The sequence below is a fragment of the Nyctereutes procyonoides genome, unplaced genomic scaffold (genome assembly GCF_905146905.1).
Source record: "Nyctereutes procyonoides isolate TBG_1078 unplaced genomic scaffold, NYPRO_anot_genome, whole genome shotgun sequence".
NCBI lineage: Eukaryota > Metazoa > Chordata > Mammalia > Carnivora > Canidae > Nyctereutes > Nyctereutes procyonoides.
The window spans coordinates 54,526,768-54,552,777 of NW_026575146.1; the positions used below are offsets into that span (position 1 = coordinate 54,526,768).

The 26,010-nt window shown below is 42.7% G+C and overlaps 1 protein-coding gene across 2 annotated transcripts in view; it reads right to left on the bottom strand.

Moving 5' to 3' along the window:
* Positions 1-22,971, bottom strand: part of ENTREP1 (endosomal transmembrane epsin interactor 1) — a 64,554-nt gene extending 41,583 nt beyond the window's left edge. The window contains exons 1-2 of one of the 2 annotated variants that reach the window (XM_055311584.1): positions 22,512-22,971; positions 12,543-12,599 (exon numbers count right to left, since the gene is read on the bottom strand). In XM_055311584.1, the coding sequence (XP_055167559.1) occupies positions 12,543-12,599; positions 22,512-22,937 (483 nt within the window). In that variant the 5' untranslated portion in view covers positions 22,938-22,971. Of the gene's footprint in view, positions 1-12,542; positions 12,600-17,982; positions 18,004-22,511 lie in introns of those variants that run through there. The other variant, XM_055311585.1, reaches the window with a different exon arrangement.
* Between the last annotated feature and the right edge of the window lie 3,039 nt (positions 22,972-26,010).

The following is a 26,010-nucleotide window of genomic DNA, read 5'->3' on the forward strand; positions in this document are numbered from 1 at the left end:
GGTGAGTGGGGAGGGGCAGAGGGAGAGAAAGAATCTTGAGCAGACTCCACACCGAGCATGAACCCCAATGCAGGGCTTGATCTCTTGACCCTGAGATCATGATCTGAGCTGAAATCAAGAGTCAGATGCTTCACCAACTAAGCCACCCAGGCACCTTGGAAATGGAAGGGACTTCTACTGGGTATTGAGTTTCTTTTTGGGGTGATGAAAATGTCCTACAATTGGTGGTGAAGATGTCTGTGCCTATCTGTGAACATGTAACAACTACTGAGCTGTACACTTAACATGGGTGAATGTCATAGTACATCAAATACAGTTCAATAAAACTGTTTTAAAAAAGAAGAAGGGATCCCTGGGTGGCTCAGTGGTTTAGTGCCTGGGTTCGGCCCAGAGCATGATCCTGGAGTCCTGGAATCGAGTCCCATGTAGGGCTCTCTGCATGGAGCCTGTTTCTCCCTCTGCCTGTGTCTCTGCCTCTCTCTCTCTCTCTCTCATGAATAAATAAATAAAATATTAAAAGAGAAGAAGAAGAAGAAGAAGAAGAAGAAGAAGAAGAAGAAGAAGGAGGAGGAGGAGGAGGAGGGGAGGAGGATAGCAGCTAGATCATCTCTGAGATTAGATGCCTTCTTTGTCAGAAGAACAAAGAAAAGAGCCATTTATAAACTCCAGAAGAGCCCCTAGGTGGCTCAGTGGTTGAGAGTCTCTCTTTGGCTCAGGTCGTGATCCCGGGATCCTGGGATCGAGTCCCGCATCAGGCTCTGCATGGGGAGCCTGCTTCTCCCTCTGCCTGTGTCTCTGCCTTTCTCTGTGTGTGCCTCTCATGAATAAATAATCAAAAGAAAGAAAGAAGAAAGAAAGAAAAGAAAAGAAAAGAAAAGAAAAGAAAGAAGGAAGAAGAAGGAAAGAAGGAAGGAAGAAGAAGGAAGAAGAAGAAGAAAGAAAGAAAGAAAGAAAGGAAGGAAAGGAAGGAAGAAAGAGAAGGAAAGAAAGAAAGAAAGAAAGAAAGAAAGAAAGAAAGAAAGAAAGAAAGAAAGAAAGAAAGAAAGAAAGAAACTCCAGAAATAACAAATCTATCCGTCAATGTCATGGTCTGAAACTGAAGTGAACTGAAATGAGGTATGGTACCTAGCAAATGACAGGATCAGAAAGAATAACTAACGGATGTGACTTGGCTGCTCAAGATTGTCCTCTTTTGAGGGACATGGGGTTATACCTCCTTTCCTCTAGACTCCATCACTCATGGTGCTACCAAAAATAATTTTTGGTGCTACCAAAAATAATGTCGCCGATCCCTTGAGCAAGCAGGACTCATGAAGGCCAACAGAAACCCACTCTGCTTTCTCCCTCAACGTTGCTGAAGCCCACTTTGTATGGCTGGTTTGTGCTGATGCTCAGATAAATTTGGGGCCAGGCCCACAACCTCTCTGGTCAATATCATGTGCAAAAAAATCCTCCGGCCACTTTAAGTTACAAAAAGTCTCCTTTCCATAATTAGAATATCTGGACCTGGGTCCTAGTCAAAACTTGGAGCTTCATTTTTAAATTCAAGCTTATGTCCCTCTTATGAGATGGATCACTATAGGGGAGGAGCAAGCTTGCAGGGGAAAGACAAGGGGTAAGGGGTGGCTGCCATCTTCTCTGCTTCCATGCTTTTCGTGTGCACTTCTCCTCCTGAGGCCTGCCAGCTACAGCTCTGTCATTTTGGAGAGGAGGGAATCACAGGGAGACCGGGCCATGTTGGTAAAGAAGGTAAGAGCAGTGAGCACACCTGGGTTGCTGAGTGGTTGAGCGTCTGCCTTTGGCTCAGGGCCTGATCCCAGGGTCCTGGGATCAAGTCCCTCGTCAGGGTCTCAAGAAGGAGCCTGCTTCTCCCTCTGCCTGTGTGTCTCTGCCTCTCTCTGTGTTTCTCATGAATAAATTAACAAATTTTTTTTTAAAAAGAAGGTAAGAGCAGCCACAGTTCACTTGACTCTTCCTGTCTGCTTTCAGCCAGTGTTCACAGACAACTTTCTCCCAAATGATGTTCTGAAGCAGGACTGCTGAGCCTACTATCCTCTACTCTTAAAGCATCCAGAAGAACAGGCCCAGCCTCTCCCCACTTGGCCTTGGACTAGGAAAGCACAACAGTACTTTCCCAACAGTAGTTTTTAACTCTGAGGCCAGAAGGCACTTCAATGAGCCCTTTAAAATTCCCCAGGCAAGTGCCTGACACCAGTCCCAGTCAACCAATGGTTCTCCAAATGCTTATCTTTTAGCACTCACTCCTTTCCCCATGCGGAGGTGGACTCAAAATGCCACAGCAATTCAGTAACTTTCTCCAAAACATTTGTCTCTTTAATCCCTAATCTTTTTATAGGCCAGGGGATGGAGGTCGGGTAAGGGTTGCAAAATGGTTTTCACCCAAAAGCTTTACAAGTCCTGCTTCAATACTCTAACACTGGACGGGGGGAGCTGTTGGCATTAACTCTCCTGTACTGCAGCCCCAAGTGGATCTGAAAATAAAGAATCCAAAGATGCCTGGGTGGCTCAGTCGGTGAAGCGAAGCATCTGACTTCGGCTCAGGTCATGATCTCAGGGTCCTGGATCGAGCCCAGCCCAGCCCCAAGTGGAACCCAGCTCCCTGCTCAGCAGGGAGTCTGCTTATCCCTCTGCTTCTGCCCCAACCCCCTTTCAAAAAGGGTTTTTTTAAATAAAATCTTTAAAAATTAAAAAAATTTTAAAAATAAAGAACGCAATTCTCATATCCCATTACAATCACATTCATATAATGAAAATACTGTAAATGCTATTGTTAGCTTTCACTACTTTAGAAACAATTTATGAATGAAATTTCAGTGGTATAATATAGTTTAAGAGCAAGATGTAAATGTTAAAACACTGAGAATATAAAAGAATAGTTCTATCACCAGGAGGCAGACGGAGGGAAAAGGTAGATTTAAGGGCTAATTTCTTCATCTTATTTTTTTTAAAGATTTATTTATTTATTTATTTATTTATTTATTATTTATTTATTTATAGAGACAGAAACAGAGAGAGAGAGGCAGAGACACAGGCAGAGGGAGAAGCAGGCACCATACAGAGAGCCCGACGTGGGACTCGACCCAGGGTCTCCAGGATCACGCCCCGGGCTGCAGGCATCGCTAAACCGCTGCACCACCAGGGCTGCCCTAATCTCTTCATCTTATAAAAAAGAATCAAAAAGATACTATCCAAAGTTGATGAACTGAGAAACAGAAGTTTATGAAATTATTTAAAATTATAGTCATTGAGAGGAAAAATAAAAATAATTTCAAAAAAATTGGAAGATAAATAGGAGACAATGTTATGAATCTCTCATCTTTAGGATGGAGATAAACACCAGGGCACTAAAATCAAAGTTTAAAATGGCTAATGGGGGGATCCCTGGATGGCTCATCAGTTTAGCACCTGACTTCAGCCCAGGGTATGGTCCTGGGGTCCCTGGTTCGAGTCCCACATCGGGCTCCCTGCATGGAGCCTGCTTCTCCCTTTGCCTGTATCTCTGCCCGCGTCTCTGCCTCTCTCTGTCTCTCACAAATAAATAAACAAAATCATAAATAAATAAATAAATAAATAAATAAATAAATAAATAAAATGGCTAATGGGGAGTGTGCTCAGGTTTGGGTGATTGGAGAAATGCACAGAGGTCTAATGACTATTTTTAATTAAAGTAAGGAGTTCATTAATAATGAACTCCTTAAATAAGTATTTTCTTTATCTTATTTTTTTTAAGATTTTATTTATTTATTCATAGAGACACACAGAGAGAGAGAGGAAGAGGCACAGGCAGAGGGAGAAGCAGGCTCCATGCAGGGAGCCCAACGTGGGACTCAATCCAGGGTCCCCAGGATCAAACCCCGGGCTGCAGACGACACTAAACCACTGCGCCACGGGGGCTGCCCAGTATTTTCTTTATCTTAAAAGGCATATAGTAAATTATCAAATGTCATGATGTCACAGTGGTATGTTTGACATATATATAATGTAGTGCATGTGTATGTCACATATATTATATACATCACGTTATATATGTCATATGTGTTATATATACATACACATAGTTTATGCTACACATTTGATAAATACATATAACATGTTTATATGCCACATATATGTTTATATATGGTGTGCATATATATATACTATATATGTTTGACACACACAATGTGCATATAGATCATTTATAAGAATATTTTGTGGATACAAACACAAAATAAATAGAAGACAGTCTCAGAGAGGTGATTTATTTATTATGCCCTAAATTATACAATCAGGGGACCCAAAGTCCAGGAGAGTCAGTTTGCATTAATGAGAAAGATCAAGGTCTGACTCAAATCTATACTCTTTTGTCTCCATCAACTTGCAGAATATCTGCTAAAAGACAATGTCCATTTATAAATTATTCTATTTTCTCCATTAAAGAACTCCATGGACCACTCTTTCGTATCCTTATTAGGAAATTACAGCTAGTAAGATCCAATCTGCCACCACCCCCGCCCTGACATCCAACACCAAGCGTTCACTATTAATTAATCTAATTTGAGCACCCACTGGACTTCTTGTTTTTCATCTGAGTTACCATAAATGACCAAATATTTAAAATGAATCCCTTTCATTAATTTTTGAATTCATTTTTTAAATTGTTATAAGAGTAACATTCACAGAAGAAAAAAATCACGATCCTACAGCAGAGTTTTTGATTATGAATAACGGAAACCAACGCAGGCTATTTAAACAGAAAAGGAATTTCTTGCAGGGCTATCAGGTAGCTCACAGAATCCCCAGGAACCAGGCTCAGAAACCTGGGAAGAAGCCAAGGGAAGCTGGGAGCTGGGACCTCTACCAAGGTCGTGCCCCAGGAAAACCAGGTCCTTGGTTGCCAGCCTTGGACACCGGTTGCCTCCTTTGCTTAAGGAAGTCTAAGCTGCCCGGCCTATTCTGCATCAGCTTCAGAGTTCTGGGCAGGAGCTTCCATGAGTGGAGGTCAACTGGCTCACATCCTGGTTGCTGGTGTACAGGAGTGTCAGTATCTGGTCTCAGAAGCTTCCAGCGCAGGAGGCAGGACCCGGCCTCCAACCAAGATTCACACGAAGGCAAATAAAACTCCAAAACAAAGTTCTGATATACAGAGGCTGATCACCAAACCCAAACAAAACAAGGAAACCAAACAGCCTCTTGGTCCCACAACACAATGCATATCCTCTCCAGATATAAAATGGGAAATCTAAGTCTCCCTCTTTCCCTTCCCACTGCACTCAACAGAAGTGCCTACTGTAAACAGTTCCTTGTATATCTTTTCAGAAATGTTCCATGTGACTACAAACACATATGTATAGATCTCCCAGATTTAAAAAAAAAAAAAAGGAAAAAAACCCACCGTATATAACTTTCCATATGACAAGGTATCTATTTTAAGATGCTCGCCAATTCAAAATGGTCTCCCTTCTTGCCCCAAATCACTCATGGCTCCTGCATCTCTCTCATAGGCATAGCAGAAGTGGATCCCTCTAGCTATGGGGTCCAGACAGCCCAGACGCAGGGTTGGTTGGAGGGCTCCCTTCTATAACCCAGACACCTACCACCACAGTGTCTACAATGCACTTTGACATACTTCGGCACAGACAGTGTGATACTATGTACCTATCAGCTGGCCCACCCAACAACCTAAGGACCGTCAGGGATTCAAATACCAGGAGAGTCAATTTGCATTTATGAGAAAGGCCACACTCAAGAAGCTTCCTTTGCCTTCCTCTCTCAACAACAACCAAGCAACTTCGTTAAATTAGCAGAGTGATTGTGGAAATAAGTTGTCCAACTGATGAAACTCTTAGCTTGTTTAATTGCATAAAGGTTTTTTAAAATGGGTTTTCTGTGAAATTTGGGGTAAGAACTAACTAAAACCAACATAATTTCCTGTCCCAATGCTCATCAATTCTGGGGCTGACCATACTTTTCTGACCCTGTATTAAACAATACTGAGAACAAGCAAAGATAATCTAGCTACTTGCCCCAAGGACTATTTGTTCCTCAAACGTAAGACTGTGAACCAACTAACAAACGTTAAGACTGTGAACCAACTAAAACAGTTTATCAAAACTAACAGCTTACTCATTAAATCTTGCTCCCAGGACCTCCCCTCCATTCACCCCCTAATCCAAAACTATTATGTCATAAACTTTGCCTAAACCCTACCAATTCTTTATCTTGCAAAGGCTACCTTATAATCCCCCAGCAGGGGTCCTCAAACCCTACAAATAGGCTCTCTTTGATTCACCCTTTCTGAGAACTAGTGGCAAGGAGGTGTCCTCCCTTACTGCAGCAGATCTCATAAACTTAGCTTTGCGTGATCAGCAGGATTTCAAGGAACCAGCAATGGTTTTCAAGACAAATGGGTGCAACAAAAACCAGAGGTAAAAAATTGTTCACACTGTCCTGAAAGCTTAGTAAAAATCTTAGCCCTTTACCCTTTAAGCTTCCAGAACAGAGTGCACGAACAATTGTTTTGTCTGTTGGCTAATAAGTGCTTGCTTGTGTAGCAGAATTTGGCCTGAGGCTCACTTTCATTGTAATAATTGACTTGGCAGGAAGGTTACCTCAAAGCTTTGGTAATTACCTGTCGCTGACAAACTAAACATGCTAATGAGAGCACACCCAGATGGCTGAAGCCAGTTTGCAAAGCAAGAAATTGCTCAGGCCTTGATTCTGCCTAGAGATGGGCCACCCAGAGTACTTCCAGTTCCTGAGGATGCCAGGTTCTTACCCAATACACGGTTTTGGGGAGATGATCAGAGGAGAGAAATGAAAGCTCTGTTGCCAGCAGACTAAGCCCACTGTGGTCACAGATAAGCCTGAGCCCAGCCCAGGGTGCATTCATGATGCCTAAATCCATATTTTGCTGCCATGGGTTACCTGATGACACGCCAAACGGATTGACCAAATCTCCCCTTTAAGATTTTCTCAGTGGATGACGCAAATGATTTATAATGTGCTTGGCCTTAATCTTAGGTCCCATTTTACACTTTACAGTTTCAACATGCATCCCTGTCTACAATCCTAAGAAATGGGCGCATGCCCATTGTACAGATGAGGAAACTGATCAGATAATTTCCTTGGCCAGTCACTGATTGAAAGTGGCAGGATTAAGACTCAAAGCTGACCCTCCTCGTGCCGTGTTCAATTCTGCCTCTTGCTCTTTTCAATCAAGGATAAACTTCCTCCATCTCTTGTCACTTGAGAACTTGAAAAAGAATTGGACAGTCACAAATAAGAAATTTATTTATTTATTTATTTATTTATTTATTTTAGAAAATAATTTAAATTACAAACACACACACACACACACACACACAGAGTTGCTGGGCCTAGAGAAGTACTGAACAATTTGCTAATGGAGGACTAGTGGAGGAATGGTATAAAGAAAGGAGCAGTGGACTAGAAGTCAACATCCCCAGTTCTTTCTAATAATAGTTCATGCGTTTGTGAACTGAACAAGCTAGTTAATTCCTGAGCCACTGGTCCCTTATATATAAAATAGGAAAAATACCTGCTATATAAACCACATAACTAAAGATATAAACTCTTAAGCATTATATACATGCAATGGAGGATTATTAATTATTCTGAAGAGGGAGAATAGTCATCTATTTTTATTCCTTAAAGAACCAAGAATGAAATAATCATAGTATTTACGCAGGGAGCTTATAATGGCCTGTTGAAAATGTCTATTAAAAGTTAAAACACCCTCCAGGTAACTAATAAGGTTTCTGGAAACCTACATAATGAGAGCTAAAGGACTCTTAAAAGATTGCTCTGATATAAGTTCATCATTTTACAGAGGCAGAAACCAAGAGATGGGGCAGCCTCGGTGGCACAGCGGTTTGGCACCGCCTGCAACCCAAGGTGTGATCCTGGAGACCCGGGATCGAGTCCCACGTAGGGCTCCCCACATGGAGCCTGCTTCTCCCTCTGCCTTTGTATCTGCCCCCCTCTCTCTCTCTGTGTGTGTGTGTCTCTATAAATAAATAAAATATTAAAAAAAAAAAAAAGAAACCAAGAGATGCTCCCAAGGTCACCGATAATCAGTGGTGATGTGTCAGCATTAAAATGCAAGTGTCTTGAACCCTCAAACCAAGACTCATTCCGAATTCTTGACAGCCAGGAAATACACTTGATAGAACCAGAATGCACAAAGTTCAAGCTTCAGAGTTCATTTTATAAATGTACAGATTCCTAAACTGCCCACTGGTATTTTGACCCCTCCTGGTCTTGTCATCAGAAATGAAAGGGCCACCATTTACCTCGCAGCTAACCCACCTACAAGTTTCTCTGACTATCTGGTTCTCTTGAGAGTGTCTGGGTGATCCATGACTCTCCCTCCAAGACACAATAAAATGGAAAGAACCCAGATCCCTAAATGGCTTTGTGGAGCAGAACCACCTTGCCAGCCTAGCCTGTTTGGACAGTTAGATGAGAGGATGGAATGTCTATATCTGTTACCAAACCATTTTCAGTCTCTTTTGGGGTAATGAAGTCTTATCCTAAATTCCATAATCTTGAAGTTAGAAGAGAAAATGATAGATCTTTTTTTTTTAAATAGCCAGTTCATCTACCACTTCTATTCTCCATCTAGGGTGCACACACACAGCTTAATCCTACTCGTAGTCAAAAATAGTTATAAATGTTTACAAACCATGTTCCAAGATTATTATTTTTGTTTTGGACACATGAGTATCTTATCGGTATAAGGAAGAGGATCCAGTAAATGAACACTACCAACTCTTGAGTTTCCATGAAAACTTGAGTTTGACCAGTATAAAACCTAATGTAATCACTGAAGCAATCACAAAAGGAGCACAAATATAAACAGTTTTCAAAAGGAAGTATTCAAGTGTTCTCGATAAGTGTGCATCCAATAACTCAAAATGAAGACAGCTTGCCTCTCAAAGGGCTCTGGGAAGACCAACCTGCACCCCCTTCCAACCTCCACCATCAATATACCCCCTGACCACCCTTAAGTAGAAAGGGGAAGAATACAACATTCCAGAGGCAAGAACAAAAGAGACAAATTTAAGACAAAAGCAAAAAAGAAACGTAGGGAACTCAGGACCTAAATTCCTTATTGGCTGCCAAATTAACTTCACAGTCAACAACAGACATATATATAGCACACTGGCCCTGGGACACAGGGTGAAGAAGTTGGACAAGACCCCTGTCTTCATACGACTATCTACAGTAGGGAGACAGACAGCAAGTAGTAAACGAACAACACACAGGTTAATTATGGACTGTCAAGCCAAAAGTCAGTGCTGGGACATGTTGAGAGGTAGGGACACAGGGCCACTATTGTTGGGGTGGTTAGGGAAGGCCTCCTTCAGGAAGTGACTGCTAAGCTGAGACCCAGAAAAAAAGGAGCCAGCTAAGCACACAGCTAGGGGAAGAAGGTCCCAAGTTGGTTAAGACAGCCTGGTTGTGTTTCAGCCAGAAGGAGCCCCTGTGGGTAGAGTACAGGATATGAAAGGGAGAAAGACTGGGAGTGACCAGCCAAGCCCCCATCTGCCCCCCGCACAGGGCCCTACTGGCTCTCTGATGGAACATGGTCTCCAGCAGCACATTCCCTAAACTCAGGAAGAGGCCTGGGGGAAGCCAAAGAGAAGGTGAAGCAGCCATTATGGGGGATGCAGGGTGGGGGAGGTGGAAGAGCCATCCCTTGATGTCACTAGATTATCCCCTCTATTCAGCAAAGAAAACTAGACTCAGGAAAGTTAAGTGGCTTATACATTATACAGCTCTTTAGGGGATGAGCTGGGACTCAGACTAGGAGTGTCTCACTGACATATCCAGTTTCTTTCATAACATCACATGACTTTTTTTTAAATTTTTTAACATAATAAAGGCATGTGGCACAGGTTATAACAGAATACTGTGGAGATTCACGTGAACCGAGGATTTTTCACTTATGATATTGACCAAGGCTCAAATGATCTCTTGATATATCCAGAAAGTTTGTCCTTGTACAATGCCTATCAACTGATTTATCTTCTTTATAAATTGATGTTAATTAAATTTCAAAACAATCTCTACTTGACCTTCTAAATACGTAATTCATAAGTTAAAATAGAGAAGTTCCTGTATTTAACAGGCTTATAATTGATGGCGATACAGAAATATGACAGAAGGCCATTCAGGCAGGTATGTGGACTCCTTGTACATGGAGACATAACATTTACTGATGTGAACATAATTAATGTACTATAAAACCGAAAAAGCAGAGCAAAACATGGTATACGTACAAACTGTTTATAACTTAGAGCAACCCTGTCGGGATCCCTCTTACTTCTGAGAGCTTTCCCTGTATCTTTGCTTAACAAACCTCTATCGCTTTACTAAAAAAAAAAAAAAAAAAAAAAAACACAACTGGTTATAACTTTGACAAAGTTGTACCTATACTTATCAACAAAGATGAGAAATACATCTAAAGGCATGCAATAAAAATACATTTCTATTAAGGTCATTTTCTTCTACAGTTGTTTGAGCTCACATAATACATCTACAAGGCATCTTTCCAAAAGAAAACAATGTTAGAGAAATAAATGTCTTAAAAGGTTGACCTTCTTAATATCTACCTAAAACACACGCTCACATTCTTCTCACCATTTGAAATCTTAAAAGTACAAATAGCATTAGAGATTTTCTAATTTCAAATTAAATGCCTGATATTTGTATTACTGAGCATTTCAATATGGACCCAATGGAAAAATCAGGGCAAAAAATGACTCCTATAGCCAAATATTAGTATAAACATTGGACACCGACCAACATTTTTCTAGAGAGTTGTTGCAAAACAGACCTCAGCCACTCATATGTCATAAAAGTCATCCGAAGTCTCATTTTCTCCTACTCTGCTATCTTGTAGATTAAAATGCTGCACCTAATTTACTCCTTCCAGAAATATTAACAGCATTTCACTAAATGTTATAACTGGTGGATTTCTAAAATGTTGCCTAAATTGTCTTGTGGGCCTGAAAACTCTTTAGCCTTTCAAGACCATCAACTCAGTACTAGGCCCCATTACTCTGACTGTATTCTACAGTGGGTTTCTTCTCCCTGCATTTAAGAATTTAGCTAGTTTTGTATTTATCACCCACCACCCAGCAAACAGTGGTCTGCTTGAGATTAACTGTTAAGTATATACACAAAACCATTTTAGAAGATTATTTAACCCTATTTCAAAATGGATGGGAGAAAAATCAAGGGACATGATATGGAAAAATTTTTTTTCATTATATGTACTTCAAATCGCATTTGTCAGAACTTCTACTTCATCTTTAAAAGTTGGCAACTCTATTGGTCTATTTTTTATAGTATTCCCTGAACCCAAAGGACATAGCAAATAAAAACAAAAAACAAACATTGGGAATGTACCAAATGCCACTGAATCGTGAACTTTAAAATGGGTTAACTTTCTATTATGTGAATTTTACCACAATAACTAAAAAAAAAGGATAAAGTTACCAATGTATGTCTTTATTACCATAAAAATATATATGTGATAGAGAATATAAGAAGTCTAAGCCATGAAACTGAGATGTCCAACCAAAGCAAAAAAATAATAATAATAAATTATGTATTCACGATTTAATACCTGAGATTTACTTCAAAAGAATATACGGGGTCGGGGGGTCGCCTGGGTGGCTCAGCAGTTGAGCATCTGCCTTGGGCTCAAATCATAATCCCAGGGTCCTGGGATCAAGTTCCGTGTCAGGCTCCCCACAGGGAGCCTGCTTCTCCCTCTGCCTGTGTCTCTGCCTCTCTCTGTCTCTCATGAATAAATAAATAAAATCTAAAAACAAAACAAAACAAAACAAAACAAAAAAAACCTATAAAACAAAAAAGAATATACAGGGGAAAAGAATATGGGGAGCAGAGGGATGGGTGCAGGTCTAGCTGAACAAGGCTGGCTGAGTTGGTAGTTGCTGAGTGATCAGCATAGGGAGTTCATTACATTATTCTCTCTGCTTTAGTATATGTTTAAAAATGTCCATAGCAAACCATTTTTCTACAATTACATCTTTACAATAAATCTAACCCTGTTACTAGAAACCGGCTAGGTACATGAGAAGTTTAAAATGTATCAGAAGGGCCCCCTGGGTGGCTCAGTCAGTTGAGCATCTGCCTTCAGTCATAATCCCAGGAGCCCTGGAGCCCTGCAGCGTTGGACTCCCTGCTCAGCGGGGACATCTGCCTCTCCCTCTCCCTCTGTCCCTCAACCCCCGCTCATGGGTGTGCTCTCTTTCTCGATCTGCTCTCTCTCAAATAAATAATCTTTTAAAAAAATGAATCAGAAAAGTGACAAAATTATCATCTCGCTTTACCATTATGAGAACATCTCCTTCCAACAGTCATCATTGTTAGCTTCTTTTTTTAACGAACAAGAAAGCTTTGGCATTTCTTCAGTGGTTGAATCCGACAGACTTCATACATAGCACATTTTAGAAAGAGTAACAATTTATGAGATCAGTACATACCAGGAGTATCATAGGCCGCTTCCAAGTTGTTAATCCTATGATTCCAGAGAGTATCACCTACAAGGATAAACAGTATCATAAATCTAGAAATGTGACCAATTCCAATAAACTAATCCTAGTCTCTAAAGCTTTTTTTTTCTTTTCAAAAAAATCTGAAACCTCAAAGCCTTCTAATTCAAACACTTAATATTCCTGCTGATTACATGAGCCCTGGTAGACCACTTGGGGCTCTCTTTCCCCCAAAGCCCCCAAAGCTTTTTTTATTGACTATATATGTTTTTTCTTAAGGTCAACTAAGAACACACAAAGAGGGGTGCCTGGGTAGCTCAGTCAATAGAGCATCTGCTTTTGGCTCAGGTCGCGATCTCGGTCCTGGGATGGAGCCCCATGTGTGGGGGGGGTCCCTCTGCCCTTCCTCCTGCTTGTGCTCTTTCTCTCTCAAATAAATACAATCTTAAAACACAACAAAACAAAAAAACCACACACACAGAGTAGCCTGTCCTTCCAGTTAATGAAGGAATCAGTATTGCCATCCAAGCTCTCTGCCCCAGAGCACCTAAACTATTGCCATTATCAGCCTCACATGACACAGTGTACCTGCAGCCCTCTCTTCATTAGATGGATACCCATCCTTTGTGGGACAAGTCAACTCCCTGAAGTGGTACACAAGGTCTGTCAGGACCATCCTCTGCCCACTTCGCAAGCCTGGTTTCTATGCACCCCTGCCCCTCCACCACCCACCTTCCTCCCAGGCACACCTGTCCTCCATCAGATTGCTCAGGCTTTAGACACCGCAGGGCTCTGTGTAGCTCTTTGCTGCAGTTTCTTCTCCTCCCAGCTCCCCTCAGAGCTGCCTGAGAACTACTATGCATCCTGCAAGATCCTGGCTAGCAGTCACCTCCTCCCAGAAGCCCTCACTGATCCCACCACCCCACACTCCTGGATGCCCTCTACAAAATCTTCTCCCCAAAACGATCTCTGTCATAATAACTTTTGAGAAGTGCATCTCTGCCTTGCCCACCAACTGTGAACTCCTACTTTGTCTCCCAATCCTTGGCTCCCAGCCTGGTACCTGTCACATGACTGGCAAGTGATAAATGTTCCTGAGCATTTATTCCACAAAGAGGGGAAGGACTACGGTGAGAAAAGTCTCGAGGTGCCTGGGTGGCTCAGTGGGTTGAGCATCTGCCTTCCGCTCAGGTCATGATCTCAGGATCCTGGGATGGAACCCTGTGTGGGGCTCCCTGCTGAGTGGGGAGCTGCTTCTCCCTCTCCCTCTAGTCCTCCTCCTCCTTGTGCTGTCTCTCTCTCAAAGAAATAAATAAAATCTTTAAAATAAAATAAAAGTCTCATATTGCAAAGTGACACTTCGATAAATAACAATCCAAAATCCTTGGTAAAGAAGAATCAGCATTTTGCCAAAATATAAACTGTAAATCAATGTCAGCCCTCTGGATAACACAGTTCACTAAGCAGTCAGGAAAGAACAATCAAAGTAATTATTCAGCTCAGGGACATTCTCATGTCACTGGAGAACGTTTACCTTTGTGGAACAGTGTGCATGCAATGCATCTGCTCAATGCCATCATGAGGGTTTTCCTTTATGTGCACTTTTTACCAAAATCCCTCAAAGGTACCAGCTCACAATTATTGCTTATCAACTACAAATCAGTAGGGATTTTAGTGTTACTTCAAATCAAAGTTCACAGGCCTACTATAATGCTCTCCGTTTTCCATTTACTGGCTTGATAGGTAAATCATTTTAGTATGTCAAACCAGGAGAGGACAAATGTACCCACTTCTATCAAGGATACGAAACCACTTGTGGCCAGATAGGCAACAGATTCTTGTATTCCATTTATGTTTAAACATACTATCAGCTGCCTGCCCACCAGCACTATATCCTTGCAATCATCTTACATTCAATAGGCTCTTTCTTCATTCTGAACGATTTCTGGCTGGAGACACACAGGACATGTGTCTGCATGTGTCTGCATCTACTTTACAAAAACTGGGACTTGAAATCCATGAGACCCTGGAGTCCACGTTCCCCACCTGGCTTCTAAATAACTATGCGACCTTGGCCAAGTCAGATCACTTTCTGGTCCTCATTCTCATTTCCTTAGAAATGTGGTTAAGTGAAGGAAACGATCTCTGGGCCTCTTCCAAATCAAAAGTGTACCCTGCTGTGATGGTAGTGATTCCTCGGGATTCCCTGAAATCCAGCACTGGTTCCACCTGCAGGCTGTGTGTGGGCACAGATGCTTGCATGTGTGTGTGCATGTTAAATTTTTGTGTGCACACATGTGCGTGCATGTGTGTGTCCACATCGGTATGTGTTCCCTGCCTGACCACCCGGCTGCTCACTGGACTTAGCTCAGGAAATGAAACTATTTTTGCAAAAACATACTGAGATATTTGACTGCCCTTGAGGGAAACACAAACAGCTCACTTCACTAAAATATAAATATGATGTAAATTATCAGTTAGTGTTTGGTATTTAGACCACCTGTTCCCTTAATATAAAACCCCGTAGTTCAGCTTTTTGGAACACAGTTTTTTCCATTAAAACAATATGATCATTAAAATGAAGTGTCCAGGGACGCCTGGGAGGCTCAGTGGTTGAGCAACTGCCTTTGGGTCAGGTCGTGACTCCGGGGTCCTGGGATCGAGTCCCACATCGGGCTCCCTTCAGGGAGCCTGCTTCTCCCTCTGCCTGTGTCTCTGCCTCTCTCTCTGGGTGTCTCTCATGAATAAATAAATAAATCTTTAAAAGATAAATAAATAAAAATAAAATAAAATGGAGTGTCCAGCCCAGCCCATAAAAATAGCAAGAAACCTCAGCTATACTTTCTACCTCCCCCACCAGCCACATCATCCCACCTTCACCCACATTAACAATTTGGTGTGCTTACATATTTTACACATGTACATATTTTTCTTTAAATTCTTATTACTAGACAAATATGTATATGTGTATATTTACACATGTACAGAGGTGAATTTTTATAAAAAATGGGTCATAAAAGATACTTGTCCTCCTCTTATTTTTCATTCCCAATTAATGCCTCCAGGGAATCTCTTCATGTCTGTCCACTGGAGTAGCTCTCATTCATTTCTGTCTAATGGCTATATAATATTCCTTTGTATGGTTTACCTAATGCAGTTAATCATTTCCATATTCATTGATACTCTATTTCCAGTTTTTTGCCCTCATAACCAATGCTATGATAACCATTTAAGGCCACGTAATGCCTAAAAACAAGTGCTTTTTATTTCTGTTGGATAAAATCCCCGGAGTAGGGTTGATAAGGTAAGAGGGAAAAATATACATATGTATTTATATATTTAACAGATTGTGACAGATACAATTGTCATTTAAAATCAAGGGTCTCTGAAATGAACTAAGCTATCTTTATTATTTTTTGAGGGAGAATTTTGCATATGTGAGCAACAAACTAAACTTAAAACATAATTTTAAAAATATGTACAAAATGTATTTGACAAATAATAAATATCAATAATCTCGAAATACCTATGACCACAAAGATACTTAAGACCCAGTAGGAAGAAATATAAACCTTATTAACCTTATTAAAATATATATCTTATTAAATATAAACCTTATTAAGCAATATTAAATAAAGACTCAATTCAACATATACCATATTCATGGATTATAAAGCAAAATACTTAAAGATAATAAACAAATTTCCATTTGAATTATTTTATAGACTCAGCACACACTCACATTAAATCCCAACAGGATTTTTCTAAGTTAGGGCCAGAGTCAACAAATGAATGAATGGACTAGTGAATAAATGAATGAATGAAGATCAGAAATAGGGGATGAACCTGCTTAAAGATGACTATTTCAGCCTAAATGCATTTTCACCCATGTGCTTCCTAAGAGAATACCAACAGCAAAAAGCAGCTTCATTAGCATTCTTTCCACCCAGTGCAAGATGAAACTTGCCATGAGTGAACAAGCAAGCACGTATTTTCTGACACTAAATTACCTTTATATTATTATAATAAGATTTATTATTAATTTTGGTTTCACTCACTTGTAACCCATTCCTTGTAGCTTATAGGAAAAAGCAGAGGCTTTTCTTTTTTCAAAGATTCTGCAAAGAAGGATTCCAAGATACTTCATGCAAGAATCACTGTTACCCACCATATATGGTTAATGTGCCTTCATTTCCCAACTTAAAAATCAAATCATAAAGATCAAAATCTCATTATTTTACTGCCCTATTTTTCCTTTGCTACCCATGAACATGCCTTAGGGCAAAAATGTTCTGGATTGTTTGCCAAAAGTTGCTATATCTAAACATAGAGATAAAAAGAGCCAAACTATAAATGTCCCATGTTTACCTTATGAATTAAGCACACAATAATCAAACCTCTCAACAACCTATCTCGCCCTGTAGGTTTTACATTGGCAATTAAAAAAATAAAGGGTGTGTGTGTAAGTGTATGTATGTGTTGGTGTGTATCATTTTTCCCTATCTGTCCAGCATGATTTACATTAAAAAAAAATACTGAGGAAATGGGCACCTGGATATTTCTAATGTATACATGATGGTTACTAGAATGTCCCAGAGAAAACTGGCCTTTTCGCTTTACTTGGATCAAATATTGCCTTGATGTTTAAAAACACTGATAGAGGTTCTACTATGTGCCAGGCCTGATACTTGGGCCCAGCAGCAAGTTCTCCTATATATTCTCTAAGTACTCCTCACAAAATTAGTTCTGAGGCAAGAATTATCACACCCATTTTACAGACTGGTAACTGAGGCTAAGAGGCTCAATGACTTACTCAAGAGTTTATCAATTCCACTCTGCTGCCATATAAAATAAAGGACCCAAGAGAATCAATAAAATCTATCACAAAAATTATATTTAAAATGGCCCAAAAATATTAAAGTAGTATTTGACGATTATGATAGGAAATATATATATATACTGCTGTTTAACTGGTAGAGACTTCAGAATTTTTGAGTTAGTTTCTCCTTCAAACATTCATTCTTTCTTAGGTTTCATCACTGCAATTTTTTAAAACATGCTTACCTTGAGGTTCACCAGTGTCTGTTGCTTTATAAGCAACTGGAATCTTGAATTACAGACTCAAGGGAGGGGGGAACCCTGAGTTTAGGACAGTGACTCAAAGTAGAGATGTATGCAGATAATATTAAGGATATTAAGACTCCCAGAGAAGAGCAAATAATAATAATAATCAATTCTCTCTACCTTTTGCCGGAAATATCTTCCAAGGATCAGATATGTCATCAGAATAAGGAATTTTGGTTTTTGAAGGAGGAGACACTACTCTTTGACTTATCCATTGCAGTGTGGTAGTAACTAAATGTGCCCCAAATCAAAAGCCAGGACCGAATGAACTGAACATGGTCCTGGAGATTCTCCTTCTGCTACCCACCTGGAGTCAAACTTCAGGAAGGTTTTAAAAGTGGCTAATCTCCTGGCTTCGTGCCCTTTGGGAATAACAGTAGATGGAGTCATTAAACAATACCAGGAAGAAAATAAATGATCCCAGAATGCTTAAAAACAGCAAGTATGTTAAAAACAGTCCCCTCAAACTGCTGACAGTATGAATGTAAAGTATGGACAAAGACACTTTATAGGACTCGTTAACTCTTTAAATATATAGTAAAATAGATAAAAATATCTTCAAGATCCAGAAAAGTGAAGGAAACTTCCAAATCTCAGGCTCAAGGCAAGAATGCATACAGAGATATATATGAAGAAATATTTTTGACTTATATTGTGTTAATAAAATAGTCCTTTTAATGAATATATCTGTCCCTTGAATTTAATTTTGTACCAAATATAAAAGCAAAATCTGTATTGAAACTGAAAGAAGATTTGCCAATTTAATGGCTAGAGCAGACTCAGGCAAGTAATGTTCATTTCAAAGCTTGGAAATGAAGGTATCTTTACACTGTGTTCCTACATGGATCCCAAGTAACCTTAGACAAACTGGCACTGCCACCCAAACTACATAGTTTCATATGCCAACAAAACTTCTGAGTGATACGTAAAACATTATAGGTCCATACAGTGGCATCTCATTCGGCAATGAACAGAAATGAAGTATGCCATAATCACGTGCCATAATCTGAATGAACCCTGCAAACATTATGCTAAGTGAGAGGAGCCAGTTACAAAGGACACATATTGTATGATTCCATCTATATGAAATGTCTAATATAATCCATAGATCCAGAAAGTAAATTAATCAGTGGTTGTCTAGGGATAAATGGGGTCAAGGGAGAAATGGGGGGTGACTGATAATGGGTACAGGGTTTCTTTTGGGGGTGAGGACGGTTTTCTAAAATTGGCTGTGGCAATGGGTGCACATCTTCCTGAATTCATCAAAAATCATTGAATTGCATGCCTTAAATAGTTGAATTGTATGGAATACGAATTATATCTCAATAAAGCTGTTATTTTATAAAAAACTGCTGTCCTCGAGTCATAATTTTTAAGTTTTTCATAAAAACCTTAATTTAGCTATCTTTATATTAGTACATTACAATGTGCTATTAAGCCCCTTTCTTTTAGACATCCATACTGAAATATTTAATGGCTGAAATTATGATACAAGGGAGTTGCCTTGAAATAATCCAGTAGGGGGAGTGGGTGTGGGTGAGAAGTGGCCGTGTGTTGATTAACTACTGAAGCTGGATGATGGGTAAACAGGGGTTCACTATACTATTCTTTCTACATTTGCTGAGATTTAAAATTTTCATAGTAACATGTTCCAAGTGGAGGTGGGGGTAGTTTCTTAAGACTGCCTGGTCATTTCTATGCTGTCTCTCTCTTCTGTTTATATTTTCTTCCTGTTTAGATTTTCTTTTGAAAAATGATACACATTGAACTATTTACAGATGAAATGGTGTGATGTCTGAGATTCTCTTCAAAATTATGTGGGAAGTTAATCTGACAAATGGCCCAGGGAGCATGATGGAGCTCATTCCTACCCAGCTTGAAACACTCATCCTCCTGATACTATCAGAACACACAGAGCCAGCAGCAAAGCCAGGAAGAGGCACAGATGAAACAATTGTTGGAGCAGGGTGAAAGGTATAGGAGGCTTCACTGTACAATGTTTGAGTCGATTTAAAATTCCCCATAATGCACAGTTTAAAAAAAATAAAAAATAAAAAGCCTTTCTTGGGTACATAAATTCAAAAGGTAGGGGTGCCTGGGTGGCTCAGCAGTTGAGCATCTGCCTTCTGCTAAGGGCATGATCCTGGGGTCCTGGGATCCAGTCCCGCATCAGGGTCCCCTCAGAGAGCCTGCTACTCTCTTTGCCTGTGTCTCTGCCTCTCTCTGTGTGTCCCCATGAATAAATAAGTAAAATCTTAAAAAAAAAAAAAATCGCAAGGTATATGGCACTGGTGAAACTGTTTTCCCAAAACACAATTGCCACAGTGCCTAACGCCATCCTCAAATACTATCCAGTCATTCTGGGCATGCAGTTTCTGTTGGTCTTACTGCCACTTTGTGAATTCTGTGGTCAAACTTAGAAACAAGCCACAAAAAATAAGCATAATGAACCACTGCAGGTTTGCATATAGAGGTGAAGGGTGAGCTATGGAAAACAATCCAGCAGAAGAGAATTTAGTTCCAAGTCACGGATTGTTTCCCTGCTCTGTTTTGCTGGATCCTAGAATACAAGGCCACGCCCAGCCAGCAGGTCCAGGAACAGTCTTCATCTTCTGACTGATGGCTGTATGTAAGAGTGTGTGTGTGTGTATATATATATATTTCATCATATATATTTTCATATATATATTTCATCAAATCCAACTCTTTATTGACTGACATCTAAGTGTATTTGCCTCTGAAATAATTCAGTCATACACTGATTTGGGGTTTTGATTTCAGAAGAGAAAAAAATAGTTTTAAATAATCCTAAACTAGCGATATTTGAGAGGACGAGAGATTATGATTTTATAAAGAGGAAATCCCTACAAATGTATCCAAGACTCACATTCGACCCACGGTATTTAGAGAAATGAAATGCACCCACCATTTGGCTGAATTTGGTCTGATGAGTGGACTAGGGAGCATAATGAATCTAAACCCTACCCTGTTTAAAAAAAAAGACTCCAGGAGGCCCTGGGAAGAGCCCAGTACCAGGGCCAGGAGGGTGGGATTCCTCTTACATGATGTACAGAGTGTGGACTCCAGTTATCACAGCATGGGCTATTCCACAGTAAGACCATCCAGGTCAGAGGATTTCAAAAGGAAAGCAAATTGGCCTCTGTTTAAGTATAAAACAGCAGGCTGGGCTCACTGCACCTAATGTTCTCGATGTTCTTATTCAAACAATTACTTTGGGTTCAACTAGTTGCCCCTATATTCTTATTTTTTTTAATTATTTTTTAAATTATTTTTTAAAATTTATTTATTCATGTGAGAGAGAGAGAGAGGCAGAAGCAGGCTCCATGCTGGGAACCCGACACGGGACTCCATCCCGGGACTCGAGGATCACGCCCTGGGCCAAAGGCAGGGGCTAAACTGCTGAGCCACCCAGGGATCCCCGAGTTGCCCTTATATTCTTAAAATCTGGTCTTGAGGGATCCCTGGGTGGCGCAGCGGTTTGGCGCCTGCCTTTGGCCCAGGGCGCGATCCTGGAGACCCGGGATCGAATCCCACGTCGGGCTCCCAGTGCATGGAGCCTGCTTCTCCCTCTGCCTATGTCTCTGCCTCTCTCTCTTTCTCTCTCTGTGACTATCATAAATAAATAAAAATTTTAAAAAAAATCTGGTCTTGAATCTGGATATGCATGGACCTGCAAGAGGACAATTTTATGTTTATTGGGCACATGCATTCATTACAGATCTTCAACTATTGGCACCGCCAGACTTTCAGATTTATTCATAAAAAAGGTTGGTTACTCTCAAATACCCATCTTCCACAATCGTTCCACAAAGACCAAATTTCCCAGTCTCTCAACCCCCAGCAAACCTCAAGAGGTTGGGTGCCTTAGAAGCTCTGACATTTTAGGAGGCAGGGATGAGTAGCCACCTGGAGTCCACAGTCAGGGGAGGCAGCAAGGCCGAATCACTGATGTGGGGGTAGACATCTCTGGTTACCTGTCCCCGGCTCCTGAGGCTTTGGAGAGCTCATGCATAATGACACTTTGGGTTCTTGAGAATTAAAATCTGCACAGCAGCCTGCCTGGCTCCAACAATTAAATGGGAGTTTAGGGCCCTCCCTTAATGACCAGGTACAAGTGTGTTTGCACACACCCTGCCATTATCTCCTGAACACGTCCCCAGAGTGAAGCCATCCTACCCGGTACATTTCACACATTTCCGTGTGCCTTAAATTGGAATAAAATAAATGGCGTGCCCCAGTCAAGCTGTCACTTCAATCACCGGGCAAATACACCTACTACGTGCCAGGCACTGTGACTACCTCCTGAGACAAAACGGATCAAATGACTGCCCTCCCCGCCCAGACGTTTTCGCAGACGTAAATACTAAGTGGCCCCAAGGGGAATCGTTTTTTCTCCTACTTTCCTACCATCCATCCATCCACCCCCATTCGTCCAATCGCCCAGAGCTGGAAATCTAGTTTATCCCGTGAACTCGACAGAGAACAACAAAATCCTTCAGCCTGCAAGGAACAGACAGTGTCCAGGAACGACCCAGTTCGCCCCTAAACTACTCTCTCTTTGGGCCTTTTTCTTCCTTCTTCTTCTTTTTGGTGCGGCTTCAACGTCTCCAAAAACTTGGGCTGCTGTAAGAGGCTGCGCTCCCAACGGCAGCCCCGGGCCGGGAACCGGGGGGCTGGGAGGGTGCGGGGAAGGGGGCCCAGCCGCGGGGCGGAGGAGCCCGCCAGAGGCCCCTGCTCTCCCCCCACCCCCACCCCCACCCCCACCCCCGGGCCCCGTCCAGGCGCGCGGGCGCGGCACTCCCCGCACTCACTCACCGACGAGCCGGCCCAGAAGGGACACGAGTTCTTCACCTGCGGGGAGCTGCTCAGCGACAGCGCCCCGAAGCTCAGCGCCACCATGCAGCAGCCCAGGATCAGCTGCAGCAGCCCGAGCGACAGCAGCGGGCGAGCGGGCAGCAGCGCGGAGCCCGGGGCGGCGGCGGCGGCGGCGGCGGCGGCGGCCCGGCGGGAGGAGAGCGCGGGCGGCGGGGCCAGCACCCCGGGGGCGGCGGCGGCGGCGGCGGCGGCGCAGCGGGGCCGCGCGGGGGGCTGCAGGGCGGCCCGGGGCCAGCGCGGCCGCAGCGGGGGCAGCGGCGGCTCCTGCGCGGCGGCGGCCGCGGCGCCCGGGCCCCCGGCCTGCGGCCCGCCCGAGAGGCCGGCCACGGGGCAGCAGGAGCCCGGGAGCACCACGGGCAGGGACATGGACGGGCGGTGGCGGTGGCGGCGGCGGCGGCGGCAGGGGACGCGCCGCGGGGCCGCGGGCGCCGCGCACTGGGCACCGCGGGCGGACCCCGAGGCCCAGGGGGAGGGGAGGAAGCGGGCCCGGCCCAACCACTTGCTGCCGCCGCGGTCCCGCCGGCCGCGCCCACCTGCCACCGGGGGTCCGCCTCCGCGGTCGGCCGCGCGCGCGTGCGCCTGCGCCCGGGGGTCCCGGGAAGGTGCGCGGCTCCGACCCAGCAAGCAGGTCCCGGGAGCGAGCAGGGGCCGCGGCCGGCAGCCGGCGGTGGGCCCCGCGCGCCCAGCTGGGAGCGCCGCCGACCCCCGCCCGCGGCCAGTGCAGCCGACGCCCGAGCCGCGGCCACGGTAACGCGGGGGAGCCCGGCTTTAAACTTTCGTGCACCCCCCGCCCCCCCCGGAGGGAGGCATGGCCGGGCCGGAGGAGGGGCTATGCGTGACTTGGTGGGAAAAGTCTAAGCCTCCGCTTCGGGGAAGGACGACGCAGAGCGAGGTCGCCGCTGGCCGGGGCTTCCGGGCGCGGACGCTGCGCGGCTTCCCCGCGGCCGGGGCGGGGCGGGGGGGGCGAGCCGGGCCGCTTCCCCGCTACCGACGTTAGGAGCCAGCGCGAGCTCCAGCTCACCTGGGACGCATCCGGCATCCAGGAGGAGAACCGGGGGGCGGCCCGGAGCGCGAGGCCAAGGTAACACGGGGTCCGCCTCACCTCGCCTCATGGAACACAGAATCCCCAAACTTCTGAAGAAATAGCTTCATCAATCCTCATCCGTTTTTGGTGATTTATAAGGGCATATTTAGGGCTTTAAAAAAAAAAAAGACTTGCCTTTGCAAAAAAGATTTCTCTAAGAGTATATGCCCTTCCCTCCAAAGATTCTTATGTATTGAAAGTATTCTCTCTTTTTTAAATGATTTTATTTATTTATTCATGAGAGAGAGAGAGAGGCAGGGATACAGGCAGAGGGAGAAGCAGGCTCCCTGCAGGGACCCCCGATGTGGGACTTGATCCCAGGACCCCAACCAGAGGCAAAGCCAGATGCTCAACCACTGAGCCACCCAGATGCCCCTTGAGAGTGTTCTTATACATGAAACCATTATAATAGGGCTTTTTTTCCCCCCAGGTTCACAACCAGAGCAGGGGTCGCTTTGCAGTGAGTCAGTCTCGGTATTATATTAGGCAGTTCATTGAATCAGTAAGAGGGTACCTAACCTCCTGCACAATAAACCCAGGGAAATCTGGGTTTATGCTTTGCTTGCAAAAGCTGTGTTTATTTTGGTCGGTACTTACTCCAGCCCACAATGGGATCCATTGCCGATGGGCATGTGTGTTTACATATACGGTGTTTGAATTATTAAAGCATCTGTGATTAATAGTCCCGGGGACCTCTTTTACAAAGTCCTGTTGGAAGTAAACTTCAAACTCCAGAGAAACAGGGGGGCTATATTTTAGAATCAATGCCTGAAGAATGTTGTTTCATGCACTATAAAAACATAGTACAACGCATGTTCTTAAGTTGCAGGTGATGTTAAAAGCTTCTTGTATGTTGAGTTTATACCTTTTATTTTATATGTAAACCAAAAGGTGTTTAATTTTCAGGATTCTAACACACAATATAAAAAGTCGAAGTCTTGAGAAATTCTTTCAGCTTAATGAATCTATTCCAGTGGTCAATCCTTGACACCTGAAATGTACTATCAAAATGCATTGTGTCTGGGAATGTTGGTGCTAGAAGTTAGATATGCTCCGTCCCCTTGGATGGTTAATGACTGAAAAGGGAAGAGTTCCAGGGAGCTGATAACCATCTGTTTCTCACTGCAGGTGCTCACTGCATGGGTGAGGTTCATTTTGAGAAAATTCACACAGTTACACTTTGCATACCACTTATTTTCTACTTCCGATACTTGAAAGTATTTCTAAGTACTTTACCCTTAAATTTTTAAAGCCTCTTTCCCTGACCAGTAGTCCTCCCTTATCCACAGTTTCAGTTTCTGTGGTTTCAGTTACCTGAAGTCAACTGCTGTCCTGAAGCAGATGATCCTCCTGACATATCATCAGAAGGTCAGTAGTCGCCTAACGCTAGGTCCCAATGCCTACGTCATTCCCTTCACTTCATCTCATTGTGGAAGCATTTTATCATCTCACATCATCACGAGAAGAAAGGTGAATACAGGACATAAGACCTTTTGAGAGAGAGAGAGACACCACAATTCATATAACTTTTACTACAGTATATTGGTATAATTGTTCTGTTTTATTTTTAGTTATCAACGTTACTCTCTTACTGTACCTAATTTATAAATAAAACTTTATCATAGGTATGGTTTGGTACTATCTGTGGTTTCCAGTGTCCATGAGGGGGGCTTGGAGCATATTACCCACCCATAAGAGGGGAGTACCCTACAGAAACAGATGATACTGCAGGTAATGAAGAAAATTCCTAGTTTCAAGCCACTACACCTTTTCCAAAGCTGCTGGTTACAAGTTGTCATACTGTAGGTTTTCTTTTTGAGGGGACTGGCCACATTTATGGCTGTGAGCTGCTTTTTCTGCTTGTCACAAACGTGAATCCAAGTAACATTGCCCCAACCTTTAAGATTATGCCAAATATACGCGTCAGTATCTGAATGCTGGAGTTTGTAATCCAAGCTTGATTCTCTTCATCCCCCAAAACTCACTTACATTAGTCCTCAGTTACACCAGATCAAGCTGAGCTGTACATAAATGAAATCAGAGCCATTGGTCTCAGGTTGGCTGAAAACACACAAAAGTGAGGACTTTGACACAACGGTATGGCATTTCCTCCAAGAGTTAAACACAGAGTTATCACTTGACCCAGTAATTCTGTTCATACATATACACTCGAGAGAAATGAAAACAAAAGCTTCTACACAAATAGCATGATTCACGTGTGCCAAAAAGTAGAAACAACTCACTTGTGGAACAATGGATAAAGAAAAGTGGTAATCTGTATATTGGAATATTTTGGGCAATAAAAAGGATTGAAGTATTGTACCTGCTACAACATGAAGAACTCTGAAAACATTA